This window comes from Pseudophryne corroboree, chromosome 2 (genome assembly GCF_028390025.1).
Source record: "Pseudophryne corroboree isolate aPseCor3 chromosome 2, aPseCor3.hap2, whole genome shotgun sequence".
NCBI classification, from domain to species: Eukaryota; Metazoa; Chordata; class Amphibia; order Anura; family Myobatrachidae; genus Pseudophryne; species Pseudophryne corroboree.
Window position 1 is genome coordinate 964371364 of NC_086445.1, and position 12939 is coordinate 964384302.

The 12939-nt window shown below is 45.4% G+C and overlaps 1 protein-coding gene across 4 annotated transcripts in view; it reads left to right on the top strand.

The window, feature by feature from the left end:
* Positions 1–12939, top strand: part of USP25 (ubiquitin specific peptidase 25) — a 225733-nt gene that overhangs the window by 65564 nt on the left and 147230 nt on the right. For 3 of the 4 annotated variants that reach the window (XM_063956354.1, XM_063956356.1, XM_063956357.1), the window contains exons 2-3: positions 227–304; positions 1741–1885. In XM_063956354.1, coding sequence (XP_063812424.1) covers positions 227–304; positions 1741–1885 — 223 coding nt within the window. The remainder of the gene's footprint in view (positions 1–226; positions 305–1740; positions 1886–12939) is intronic. The other variant, XM_063956355.1, reaches the window with a different exon arrangement.

Sequence of the window (12939 nt, forward strand, 5' to 3'; positions counted from 1 at the left end):
GCATCATATCACACATGTGCTGCGCACACAATCGCAGCTGCGAAATACGTTAGCATACATATCTGAATCTGACCCCAAGTTATTCCTTACGCTTGCAAGACGCTCTTTGGGCTGTGTTGTTTTTTTTTGTTTTTTGTTTGCATCAATGTGAATTTAATAGATGCTTGTATTGATATTGAACTATTTAACCAATACTACTACCTTACCTGTTTGGTTTGTGTTTTAGCACCAGCAGACAATTATAAACCAGCTGCGGGAGATTACGGGAATTAATGATCTGCAGGTACTTCAGCAAGCGCTAAAAGTAAGTTTTACTCTATCTCATTTAGTTACTGAGTGTAAGCGCTTCCTGGACAATACCCTCTCCCCCTTTTCTGCAGGGAGTCAGTACCCCATAGTAACAGGGCAAGCACTGCTGGGTCATCCGCTAACTCCCCGCACCTCCCACAGACGTACAATCAATTCCCTTCTGATACCATCCTCAGTCATAATAATACATAATCTGTCATGCTCTAATCTGCCTGTCCTCCCTTATTTAAAAGCAGAAGATATGTCACCTACAGAGTGGGTGAGGGGTGAAGATGATTAGGAGTTGGAGCAAAACGTATATATACAGTATATTTTTTTATTTAAATTTTATTAGTCTTTTAAACACATTTCTATATACTGGCAGTTATATAATTGGCATTGATCGGGTGGCACGATGCAGCCGTCTGCGGGATGTGACTGTTGGGCAGATGTATTAACCTGGAGAAGGCATAAGGAAGTGATAATCCAGTGATATGTGCAAGGTGATAAAGGCACCAGCCAATCAGATCCTAACTGTTAATTTACATATTGGAGCTGATTGGCTGGTGCCTTTATCATCTTGCACATATCACTGGTTTATCACTTCCTTATGCCTTCTCCAGGTTAATACATCTGCCCCACGTTACTGTACAGTCAGTAGAATAGTAATCATGAAGATTGTAGACTGTGATGAGGCCGGCGGTCCACAGACCTGAATTCACCAACTAAATGAGGTCACTGATAATGATGTCACTGAAAACCAGGGGTATTCAACATTTGGCCCTGGCACGGTGTTGCTGTTAGGGCCTGCTAACACTGTGGCAGGGCATGCTGGTATGTGTAGTCCCACAGCAGCTGGAGGTCCGCATGTTGAGCACCCCTGGTCTAGACGTTCGTGTTTCTGTGACTGACTGAATGGGCGTGGTACTTTTTTTGAGACAAACAATGGAGATGAGTTGTATACACTTATGGGATTTATCCGTTTGTGGAAGTTTTTATTCCTGCAGGAGCAGATGGCGTATAAAAAAATAGATAAATAATTAGTGTCAACCATTAAAACTTTGAGAGGACAGCGCGTGCTGCAAAGTATAACAACACAAACATCGATGAGCCTTTCCTCCTTATTTCATCTTGATAGATAAAAAATATTTGTATTGCAGCTAGAATACATCAAGTATCATGATGTTAGTGCCCAAACGCTGGCATGCTATTAAGTAAACATTATTCACAATGTATCCGTCATTACTATGCAAACCTCGTGATGTCAGACAAAGGGTGCTTTTAAAAAAATGTTCATTATGTGTAATATAAATAGACTCTTAAAAAGATGACACTGAGTACATCTAATAAAAGGAAATTGTGTGGGCGTCACAGATTACTGCTTTATTTTTATCTTTCATTTTATTAAATTAATATTCACTTTTTTATATATATATATATTTTTTTTTAAAGGACAGCAATGGGAATCTGGAGTTAGCCGTCGCTTTTCTCACTGCAAACAATGCCAAGCTCCCTCAGCCTGAAGAAGCAACTTACTATCAAACAGCGCTCCCCAACAATGACCGATACATCAGCGTGGGCAGTCAGGCGGACACAAGTAGGTGCTTCTTTCCTGTCTCCTCTGAAGCCCTATTTATCAACATCTAATAAAAGGTTTAGTAATGTAACCATGGGGGCTATGTAATAAACATAATTATCTCATACAAGCTGGAAAATGTGATATTTATGTTTTCTGGAGATGGAGATAAATATCTCCTCTCCAGTGGCAGTTGCAGAGCAGGCCACAATTTAAACAGGGGACACCAACTGCCACTCTAAACACTGCCAGACATTGCTGCTCGGGACTCACTGGCAGTTAGTGTGGCTCCCCTGTTTGAATTTTGGACTGTGCTGCAACTGCCACTGGAGAAAACATCCACAGAAAACATAAATATCACATTTTCCAGCTTTTATGAGATAATTATGTTTTATGTAATATCCCCCCATGTCTCTTAACGCTCAGCAACATGTCTTTTACATCTTTCGTGCCTCCCGCACACAGAATTACCTAAACTGTGACCTGTGTCTGAGGGCCTACATGTGTCCGATAGCTGTCTTGCTTGTAATTTTTAGTATAGACTGGTTGTCCAAACAGTATAAATCCCTTTAAGGACAGATTGCCCATGCAGGGTTCTGCAGTCAGCTGATGCCGGTGGCATGGCTACTTGTTGTTTGTTGCGGGTATACCTGTTCCTGGTTTGCAAAGGAGTCTCTTAAAAGGCTTCTGGTTGTGGCTTCCCATCCTTTACACACTTATGGATCTATGTACTAACCCCACTACTCTCCGTCACCATTGCATACACCAAACTCCCAGTTTGGTGTATGCAGTGGTGGCGGAGAGTACTGGCGGATTGGTGGTGCTCTAGTGGTGCCAGTGTAAATGGGAAGGGTGGCTGGTGATCAGGAGCGTTATTGCAGAGTGTGCAATCTCTCCTAGTTCAAGCACCTAGTTATATGTTTATATGAAGGCTCCTGTTTGTGCTTTCACCAAGTCCCAGAATGCATTTCTTAGTAAACCAACCTTCTGACCAGTGTTTGTACAGCTTAGTTGTAAAGCATCTACACCATTTAAGAACAATGTGGGTCATTCATATCTGATCGCTGCTGTGCGATTAGGTCACAGCAGCGCATACGTATGCACGTCGGACAACAACAGGTATCGCCAGTCAGCGATGGGATGGTGCGAAATATCCGTTTGCACGGGCGTTCGCATGATGATTGACAGAGCCCGTTTGTGGGTGGTAATTGACGGTTTACTGGGAGTGTTCGGGAAAACGCAGGCGTTCCAAAGTGTTTTCAGGGAGGGTGTCTGACGTCCGCGATCAGCCTGATTCTATCGCACTGTAGGAGTAAGTCCTGGGCTGCGCAGAGACTGAACACACAGAATTTTAGCAGCTTGGCGTACACATAGCATCGCTCCCCCCTGTAGGTGGCTACTACCTGAATGCAGCAAAAAACGCAGCCCAGCGATCAGATCTGAATGACCTTCAATGTTTTGTATACACTGTGTAGAGGATGTGAAAGTTTTCTGTGCGGGCAGTAGCAAGATTTCTCCTTCATCCACTAGGGGGCACTGGAGCATAGACAATGGGGTATAGATGGGTGGATTATTGGAGCCTGGCAAGGGGAGTTTCCAGGTGCTTCATTTTAGAAAAAGCAAAAAGAAAGTTGGAGTGGAACAGTGATCGCTATGGGATGAAAATTATGTGGGTCCCAGGAACCCATTATTTATAAAATTTGGGATCCCTATTCATTGTTTTGGGTCCCATCCTAAGTTATTGTTGTTAAATGGCTATCAGACCTTTCTAAATTCCCTGTTAATACAACTCAGCCTCTCCACTTGTCCTGGCATTAGATCACTCTACATAACCCTAAAATGCCCTTCCGACATCCCCATCTATAGCGACACTGCACATACAGTATATACACCACCCAGGCGACACGCCTCCCCCTACCCATGCTAAAGAAAATGACATGGCTGCTGTGGCTTTGCTCACTCCACATACGTGGTTACCCCACATGCCTCTTGTGTGCCCTAAATGCACCCATTGCCTAATGGACATGCTGCATCCATAGCAAGATGTTCCCCACTACACATCGTCGCTGTGCTACATTACTCCCTGCATACACCACTGAACTACAGTGCCCCGATAAGCTACACTACTTTGCTGCACTACATCCTACTAATTCACAGTTGATCGTAGCAGCAAATTTGTTAGCAGATAGGCAAAACCTTGTGTACTGCAAGGGGGGGGGGGGGGCAGATATAACATTTGCAAAGAGAGTTAGATTTGGGTGGGTTATATTGTTTCTGTGCAGGATAAATACTGACTGCTTTATTTTTACACTGCAATTTAGATTTCAGTTTGAACACACCCCACCCAAATCTAACTCTCTCTGCACATGTTATATCTGCCCCCACTGCAGTGCACATGGTTTTGCCCAGCTGCTTACAAATGTGCTGCTGCGATCATCTCTGAATTACCCCCCATGTCCTTCTATGTGCTGCACTACATTACTACACAACATTTCTGCACTACATTACACTATGCGCTGCACTGCATCCCCCCATACACTGCACTACATCATGACTACACTACATTCCCCTCTGTGCTGCACTACTTTACTAGATCCCCCCCATATGCTGAACTACATCACTACACTATATCCCCCTCACTACACTAAATCACTGCGGTACACTACAGATTAATATTAGGGTTATCCCTTCAGATAACTTCCCAGCTCCTCTGTCCTGTGGAGCTCCAAAAGGGTAGAACGAGGGAATCTGGTCAAGATCCCAGCAGTCGGGATGCCGGCTGGCAAAATTGCGACACCGGAATCCCAACACTTGTCAGAATCCCAGCGCCAGCATGCCAATCGAATTTGGGCAGGGGGAGGTTAGGCTGTGGGGGGAGGGTTAGGCCTCCGGGAACGGGTGGTTAGATATAGGCTGCGAGGAGAGAGGTTTAGGCTGCGGGGTGGTTAAGTATTCTATACAGCGGGATGCCGCAGTTGGTTTTCTGACCGCTGGCATTTCAGCCCCAACCCAAAATGAGGGAGCAAGCAGGGTTGAGTGGAAGGAGGGGGAGCAAACTAGAATTGGGATGACAGGGTGGAGGAGAAGGAACAGGAGGGATCAGATTAGACTAGAGCGGCAGGTTAGAGGGGAGGAGGGTGGCACTGTAGAGGGGATGAAGGAGCGAGTCTTAACTCCTAATTGCTATGCCTCCTGTGAACCATTTCCTTAGCAGACAGACAGGAGGCAGCGTCCACTCAATAGAGCAAAGCGCTCAGGGTCACTCACTTGCTGGTGAGTCCATCTCCGGCCCTGACGTGGCTGCTCTGAGAGCCCATCATCCTGACATTTCAGATGCCCTCGCTTATCAGGTAATCCACCATCTTATCCTGGAGGCCGGGGAGAGCTGTGACACCATGAGGAACGGGCTCCTTCCTCTCCTGGCGGCTGCTATAATGCTGTCATGGCAACCGCAGTGCGCCAGATGACCATGTTCCCGGGGAGACCAGGGGATCTAGCGTGTGTGTGATGGGGGGGGGGGGGGGGGGGGGCGTTCAACTCATTTTGTTTTTTTTCTTTAGTTTATTTTGCTTAGTATTGCACCTGCCGGCCATCGTGGTCCCTATACATAAATATAGGTGGCTGGCGCCACAGCCCCTAAGTGGTTCCGGGTTCCATGCGGAGCAGAGGGTGAGGGGAGGGAGATCACACTCTCCGTGGTCTCCTCCCCTTCCTCCGCTGTTGGAGAAGGAAGCTGATTGACAGCACAGGACAGCGCTGCTGATTGGTCAGAGCGCAACCTGATGGACCCAGCATTTTTTTATTTTTAGGTCCCCACCATCAGTTATCGGGTAAAATACACACTATAGTGCGTTTTTGCGAACACTGATGGAAGAAGGAAGTGTGTTCCGGTCAACTATAATCCCCCACTAAATGTGCTCTTGGCCACAACATTTCTTATATCTGAATCAAAACCGAATACGTACCCCATAGTGTGTGTGATTTTTTTAACATACAGCATGTAGTACCACTATGAAATTACTTAAATTATATTTTTGTACACTTAAGGTTAAATTGCTGACACTGTATTGAAATGTAGAGCTTGCGTGATGGATAATAAATATATAGTAGCTGGCGCACGACCTCATAGTACCTGCACAGAGCAGTCTTGGTACTTGCTGTGTTATTTTGTAAGATTTGTCAAGTGTTCTTTCTTCTTGCTCTTGCTGTGCATAATTAGTCACTAAGTACCGTTCTGCATTCCAGTTTAGTCAGGCTGTTAGAGCTCTGCTGCTTAGAATCTTTCTACAAGAGGTAATGTGTCAAACTAATGGTATATCTCACTAATTTGCAGTTATATGCCAAACTATTGACCTCTTTCTTAAACGCTGACATTTAACATGATGAAAAGTATTCACTTTGATGTTTTTGTTATTCGTAGCTTGGTAGGCAAGTTGTGTTTTTTTGTTTTTTAATAGGTTATTTTTGGATGCAGTGTAGCATTTTCATTTTTAAAATGTAACTGGTTTGTCTCTTACTGAATTTATTCTGTATGTTTTCTAACCAGTGAAACATTGTCCTGCAATTAACTACACAAGAAAATAGGATCGATTAATTGTATGGTCAATGACCTAATCATCTTTCTTAGCTGATCTACACTGCTGTTTGCCGGGCCCTACACACTGGGCGATATTACTGAAAGATATGAACAATCTCGTTCATTAATGAACGCGATACCATCCTTATCTTTCAGTGTGGAGGCACCAGCGATGAATGATGTGCGGCCCCGCGCTCGTTCATCGTTTGTACCCGTCGTTTGTGCATGCAGGCCAACATGGACGATCTCGTCCATATTTGCCTGCACTGCTATGGAGCCGGGTGATGGGGAAGTGAAGAAACTTCACCCCCCCCCCCCCCGCCGCCGCCGAGTCGCCTGTCTGCCGTTTTGGCAGTCGAGCAGCTCGGCGGCGGATCGCCGTGTCTCTAGGGCCCTTAACAGTTGATGAAATATAAATATGTTGCAACCAATCAGGAAACCCTAATCAGGCTTGATCTGATTATATGTTTACTAGGCAACCAATGGTTAAGGGGTGGAAGGGGTATATATTGCCCGCATACTATCCAGCCAGATAATGGCTGCCCACAAAAGACAACATGGCTTACAGAGATGCCCTCTTTATAACAATGTAATGTGGTGCGTGTTCGGCCGGAGTGTGGGATGTCGGACGAACTCTGCCTTTTTTTTTATTTATTTTTTAAAGGGGGCAGAAATTTACAAGGCATAACCATACCTTGTTAATGATTGCCCTTTAAAAAAACGTCCAAGTTCAGCCGGCATCCCGCACCTCGGGCGAACTCGGAATTACATCCAGCCCATCATGTGCTACACTGCAAAAACTTACATGACCATTCATTTTATCAATTGTACATTGTAATTAAATCCCTATTTATGATCTTACAAAAACTACTTACAAATAAAGCATTTATCCTTTTGTGGCCAGTTTGAAAGATGCGGGTCAATTTCCTTTTGTAGTAAAATGTAATGGAGATGAAGCCTTAAGTGTCTTGGGAGTCTAGGTTGTAATGGTTATTGTGAAATCATTGATTTCTAGCTTCAGCCAATAAGAGCACTCTTTAAATTGTCTTTGAAATTGTGGTATATTGTGGAATAATGTTTATGAATCGTTAAAGTTGTGCGTAGAAAAAAAAGTTTGTGAAACCTTTGCAATTTCTTTTAATTTTTGCATAAATATGTCTTAAAATGGGATCTTCAATGAAGTCCTAAACTAGGTAAAAGAAGAAAACTCACAAAAATATAATTCTAAATGCATTTATTGATCAAAATGATGTATCTGTTGTAATAAGTATTTGAACCTCTAGGATTATCCGTTCCGCTAAGGGGGTAATTGGAATCAATCAATCATACAATGTCATGAAATCAGGTGTGAGTTTGGGTGGCCTGCTCTATTTGCTAGCAAAGTCTGGTCTTCATTGCATAGGTTTGTGAATGTATGCCATGTCTCAATCAAAAGATATTTCTCAATGCCTCATAAACAGACATGTGATGCTTATCAGCCTAGATAACGCTTACAAAATGACTTCTAAAGACTTTGGTCTTCATAACTTCACCGTATGGTAGATGGTGTATGAATGGCGAAAACTCAACACACCCTAGGAGTAAATAAATCCCTCTAAGAGCAAAGTTTAATTTTTCCAGGAGATCACAAAGTACCGCAAAATAATGTACAAGGGCCACTCTTAATCCACCATTAGGCAAATACTGATCAAGAATAGTGTGCATGGGAAGAATGTCCCAGAAGGACATTGCTGACCTTCGAAAGCTTGCTAAACATTACCTGGATGTGCCAACAATATTACTGGTGGAATTATCTGTGGACGGTTAGGTCTAAAATGGTACTTTTTGGCTTGAATGTGAAATGCTATGTTTAACACTGCAAGACCTTCATTCCAACGTATGAAATTCATTGGTGGCAACATGATTTGAGCTTGTTTTGTTTAGCCAAGTTCAAAACCACACCATAATTCAAAAGAAATATTTTGGCAGTACCTGAAGTGGGGTGTTCATACAGGAAAACCCACCAACATCCTTGAGTTGAAGCAGTTTTGTTTTGAAAGGAGTGCCATTTTATTGGTCAAATGATCCAACTTTAAATTTATTTGATGTGTTAAGCTATGCTTTCTGTAACTGGTGTGGCCACCTTGGCCAGCAATGAATCTGGAAAGTATTCACAGCGCTTCATTTTTTCCACATTTTGTTATGTTACAGCCTTATTCCAAAATGGAATAAATTTATTTTTTCCATCAAAATTCTACACACAATGCCCCATAATGACCAGGTGAAAAAAGTTTTTTCTCATACGTCCTACAGGATGCTTGGGACACCAAAAGAACCATGGTTATAGACTGGATCCGCAGGAGACATGGGCACTTTAAGACTTTGAAAAAGGGGTGTGCACTGGCTCCTCCCTCTATGCCCCTCCTCCAGACTCCAGTTTTAGAATTGTGCCCAGTGAGACTGGACGCACTACAGGGCAGCTCTACTGAGTTTCTCTCAAAATACTTTTTTGTTAGGTTTTTTTATGTTCAGGGAGGTTGCTGGCAACAACCTCCCTGCTTCGTGGGACTGAGGGGAGAGAAGTATGACCCACTTCTAGTGAGTTCAAGGGCTCTGCTTCTGGCTACAGGAAGCTATTAGTTCCTGAGGGTTTGATCGCTGGGTACGCTCAGATGCTCGCTCCCACAGCCGGCCGTCACCCCCCTTACAGAGCCAGAAGTCAGAAGACAGGTGAGTAGAAGAAGAAAGAAGACTTCAGTGACAGCATTTTCCTGAAGTACCGCGCAGTGGACGGACGCTGCGTGCCAAGCTCCCGCTTACACACACAGCACTTCTGGGTGCAGGGCGCAGAGGGGGTGCCCTGGGCAGCTTAAAATACCTCAGAAAAAGTCTGGCCAGAGGGGACATTAGTGTATAACACTGTCCTAACCCCCGCCAGTATAATCCAAAGAGCGGGACGGAAGCACGCCATTAAGGGGGCCGGAGCTTCGTCCCCACAGCTCACTCTGTGCCATTTCCTCTCCGCTGGCTGCAGAGACGCTGGTCTTTCCTCACACTGCTGAACAAGTATCAGGGTGCAAAACAGGGGGGGGGTGGGGGGGGGCAGGTTATTTGGTGCAGTATTATATAATATAAAAAGCGCTATAGGTCTGGGGCATTTTAGTTAACTCTTCTGACCCATTGTTTTGGCGCTGGGGTGTGAGCTGGCAAATTCCCTCTGTGTCTCTCTGACAGGCTTCTCTGTGGGTCTGTCCCCTATAAGCCCAGTGCGTCTGTGGGTGTGTATTACACGTGTGTCGGCATGTCTGAGGCTGAGTGCTTTTCACAGGAGGAGACTGTATTAGAGACGCAAAAGGCGGTGGGGGTGACCATGTCGGCACCGCCGACTCCTGATTGAGTGAATGTATTGAATGCTAATGTAGCTCGCATTGGTAAAAGATTGGACAAGTCTGAGTCTCAGACCCAAGCATGGAAGAAATCTGTGGAAGATATGTTATTACAAGTTCAGGTCCCCTCGGGGTCACAGAAATGTACGTTTACCCAGTTGGCAGACACTGATACCGACACGGACACGGATTCCAGTGTCGACTATAGTGATTCCAGATTAGATCCTAAATTGGCAAAGAGCATTCAGTACATGATTGTGGCTATTAAAGAGGTATTGCATATCACTGAGGACCCTGCTGTCCCTGATAAAAGGGTCTGTATGTATAAGGAAAAGAAACCTGCAATAACGTTTCCTCCCTCTCATGAACCGAATACTTTATTTGATAAAGTCTGGGAAAGTCCTGACAGAAAATTTCAGATTCCCAAAAGGATTCCGGTAGTTTATCCGTTTCCCACTGGGGATAGGGAAAAGTGGGAGTCACCCCCCATTGTGGACAAGGCCCTATCGCGGTTGTCTAAAAAGGTGGCTCTTCCGTCACCTGACACGGCAGCCCTTTAAAGACCCTGCAGATCGTAGGCAGGAGGCTATGTTAAAATCCATTTATACGACCACAGGTACACTACTCAGACTGGTCATTGCCTCTGCGTGGGTGAGTAGTGCTATTGAAAAGTGGGCAGATAACATCCTCTTGATGCTGGGTTATATCAAGGACGCGGCAGTTTACCTAAAGGAAGCTGCAAGCGATATTGGCCTTTGAGATCAAAGGCCAATGCCATGGCAGTCTCAGCTAGGCGAGCATTATGGATTCATCAGTGGAATGCTGATACTGACTCTAAGAAAAATATGGAATCCCTACCGTACAAAGGTGGTGTCTTGTTTGGTGACGGCCTCGCTGATTTGGTATCTATGGCTACCGCGGATAAGTCATCATTTTTGTCTTATGTGCCTTCACAACAAAAGAAGACACACCACTATCAAATGCAGTCCTTTCTGCCCAATAAATACAAGAAAGGGCGAGGTTCTTCCTTCCTTGCTGCTAGAGGAAGGGGAAAGGGTGAAAGATCACCAGCCGTGGCGGGTTCCCAGGAGCAGAAGTCCTTCCCGACTTCTGCCAAATCCAGCGCATGACGCTGGGGCTCCTCTGTGGGAGTCCGCATCGGTGGGGGCACGTCTCAAACTCTTCAGTCAGTTCTGTGTTCGTTCGGACCTGGACCCATGGGTTTTACAAATAATATCCCAAGGGTACAAACTGGAGTTTCAAGACGTCCCCCCTCACCGATTTTTCAAATCGGCCTTGCCAGTTTCTCTTCCGGACAGGGAGGTAATTTGCAACGCCATACAAAAGTTGTGTCAAAATCAGGTTATAGTCAGGGTTCCCCAGTCACAACAGGGAGAAGGCTTTTATTCAAGTCTATTTGTGGTTCCGAAGCCGGATGGCTCGGTCAGGCCAATCCTGAACCTGAAATCCCTCAATTTCTACCTGAAAAATTTCAAATTCAAAATGGAGTCTCTCCGAGCAGTGATCTCCAGTCTGGAGGAAGGGGATTTTATGGTGTCGGTGGACATAAAAGTTGCCTACTTACATGTTCCCATTTATCCTCCACATCAGGCTTACCTGAGGTTTGCAATTCAGGATTGTGCATTACCAATTTCAGACGTTGCCGTTTGGTCTGTCCACGGCTCCGAGGATTTTCACCAAAGTAATGGCGGAAATGATGGTTCTCCTTCGCAAGCAAGTATCCCGTACTTGGACGATCTCCTGATAAAGGCGAGATCCAGGGACCAGTTGGTGAAAAACGTTGCCCTGTCCCTGACAGTTCTTCAACAACACGGTTGGCTCCTAAACTTGCCAAAATCACAGTTGATTCCGGCAACGAGATAGTCATTTTTAGGGATGATACTGGACACAGAACTCCAGAGAATTTTTCTACTGGTGGAAAAGGATCAGGAACTTCAGAGCCTGGTCAAACAAATTCTGAAACCACCTAGAGTGTCAATCCGTCAGTGCACTCGGTTGCTGGGGAAGATGGTGGCGACCTACGAGGCCATTCAGTTTGGCAGATTCCATGCCAGAGTATTTCAGTGGGACCTGTTGGACAAGTGGTCCGGATCCCACCTGCACATGCACCGGAAGATAGTCCTGTCTTCAAAGACTAGAATATCACTCCTGTGGTGGCTGCACAGCTCTCACCTCCTGGAGGGGCGCAGGTTCGGGATCCAGGACTGGATCCTAATAACCACGGATGCAAGTCTACGAGGATGGGGTGCAGTCACGCAAGGGGTAAACTTCCAAGGAAGATGGTCAAGCCAGGAAACTTGTCTCCACATAAACGTTCTAGAGTTAAGGGCCATTTACAACGGCCTTGTGCAGGCGGATCATCTTCTTCGCAGTCTGCCCGTGCTGATCCAATCGGACAATGTGACAGCAGTAGCGTACATAAACCGCCAGGGTGGAACAAAAAGCAGAGCGGCAATGGCAGAAGTCACAACAGTTCTCCGCTGGGCAGAGAAGCATACAAGAGCGCTGTCAGCGATCTTCATTCCAGGAGTGGACAACTGGGAAGCAGACTTCCTCAGCAGACTTCCTCAGCAGACTTCCTCAGCAGACATGATCTCCATCCAGGAGAATGGAGCCTCCATCAAGAGGTCTTCACAGAAGTGACAAGTCGTTGGGGAATTCCTCACATAGACATGATGGCGTCGCGCCTCAACAAAAAGCTTCAGAGATATTGTTTCAGGTGCAGGGACCCTCAAGCAATAGCAGTGGATGCACTGGTGACACCATGGGTGTTTCCGTCGGTGTATGTGTTCTCTCCACTTCCTCTCATTCCAAAGGTTCTAAAGACCATAAGAAGAACAAAGGTTCAAGCAATCCTCATTTTCCCAGACTGGCCAAGGAGGGCTTGGTGTCCAGATCTTCAGGAATTACTCATAGGAGATCCCTGGCCTCTTCCTCTACGCGAGGACCTGTTACAGCAGGGGACGTGCGTATACCAAGACTTACCGCGACTACGTGGTTGAACGCCAGATCTTAGCACGGAAGGGTATTCCCAGCGAAGTCATTCCCACACTTCTTCAGGCCAGAAAGGGAGTCACGTCTAAACATTACCACCGCATTTGGAGGAAGTATGT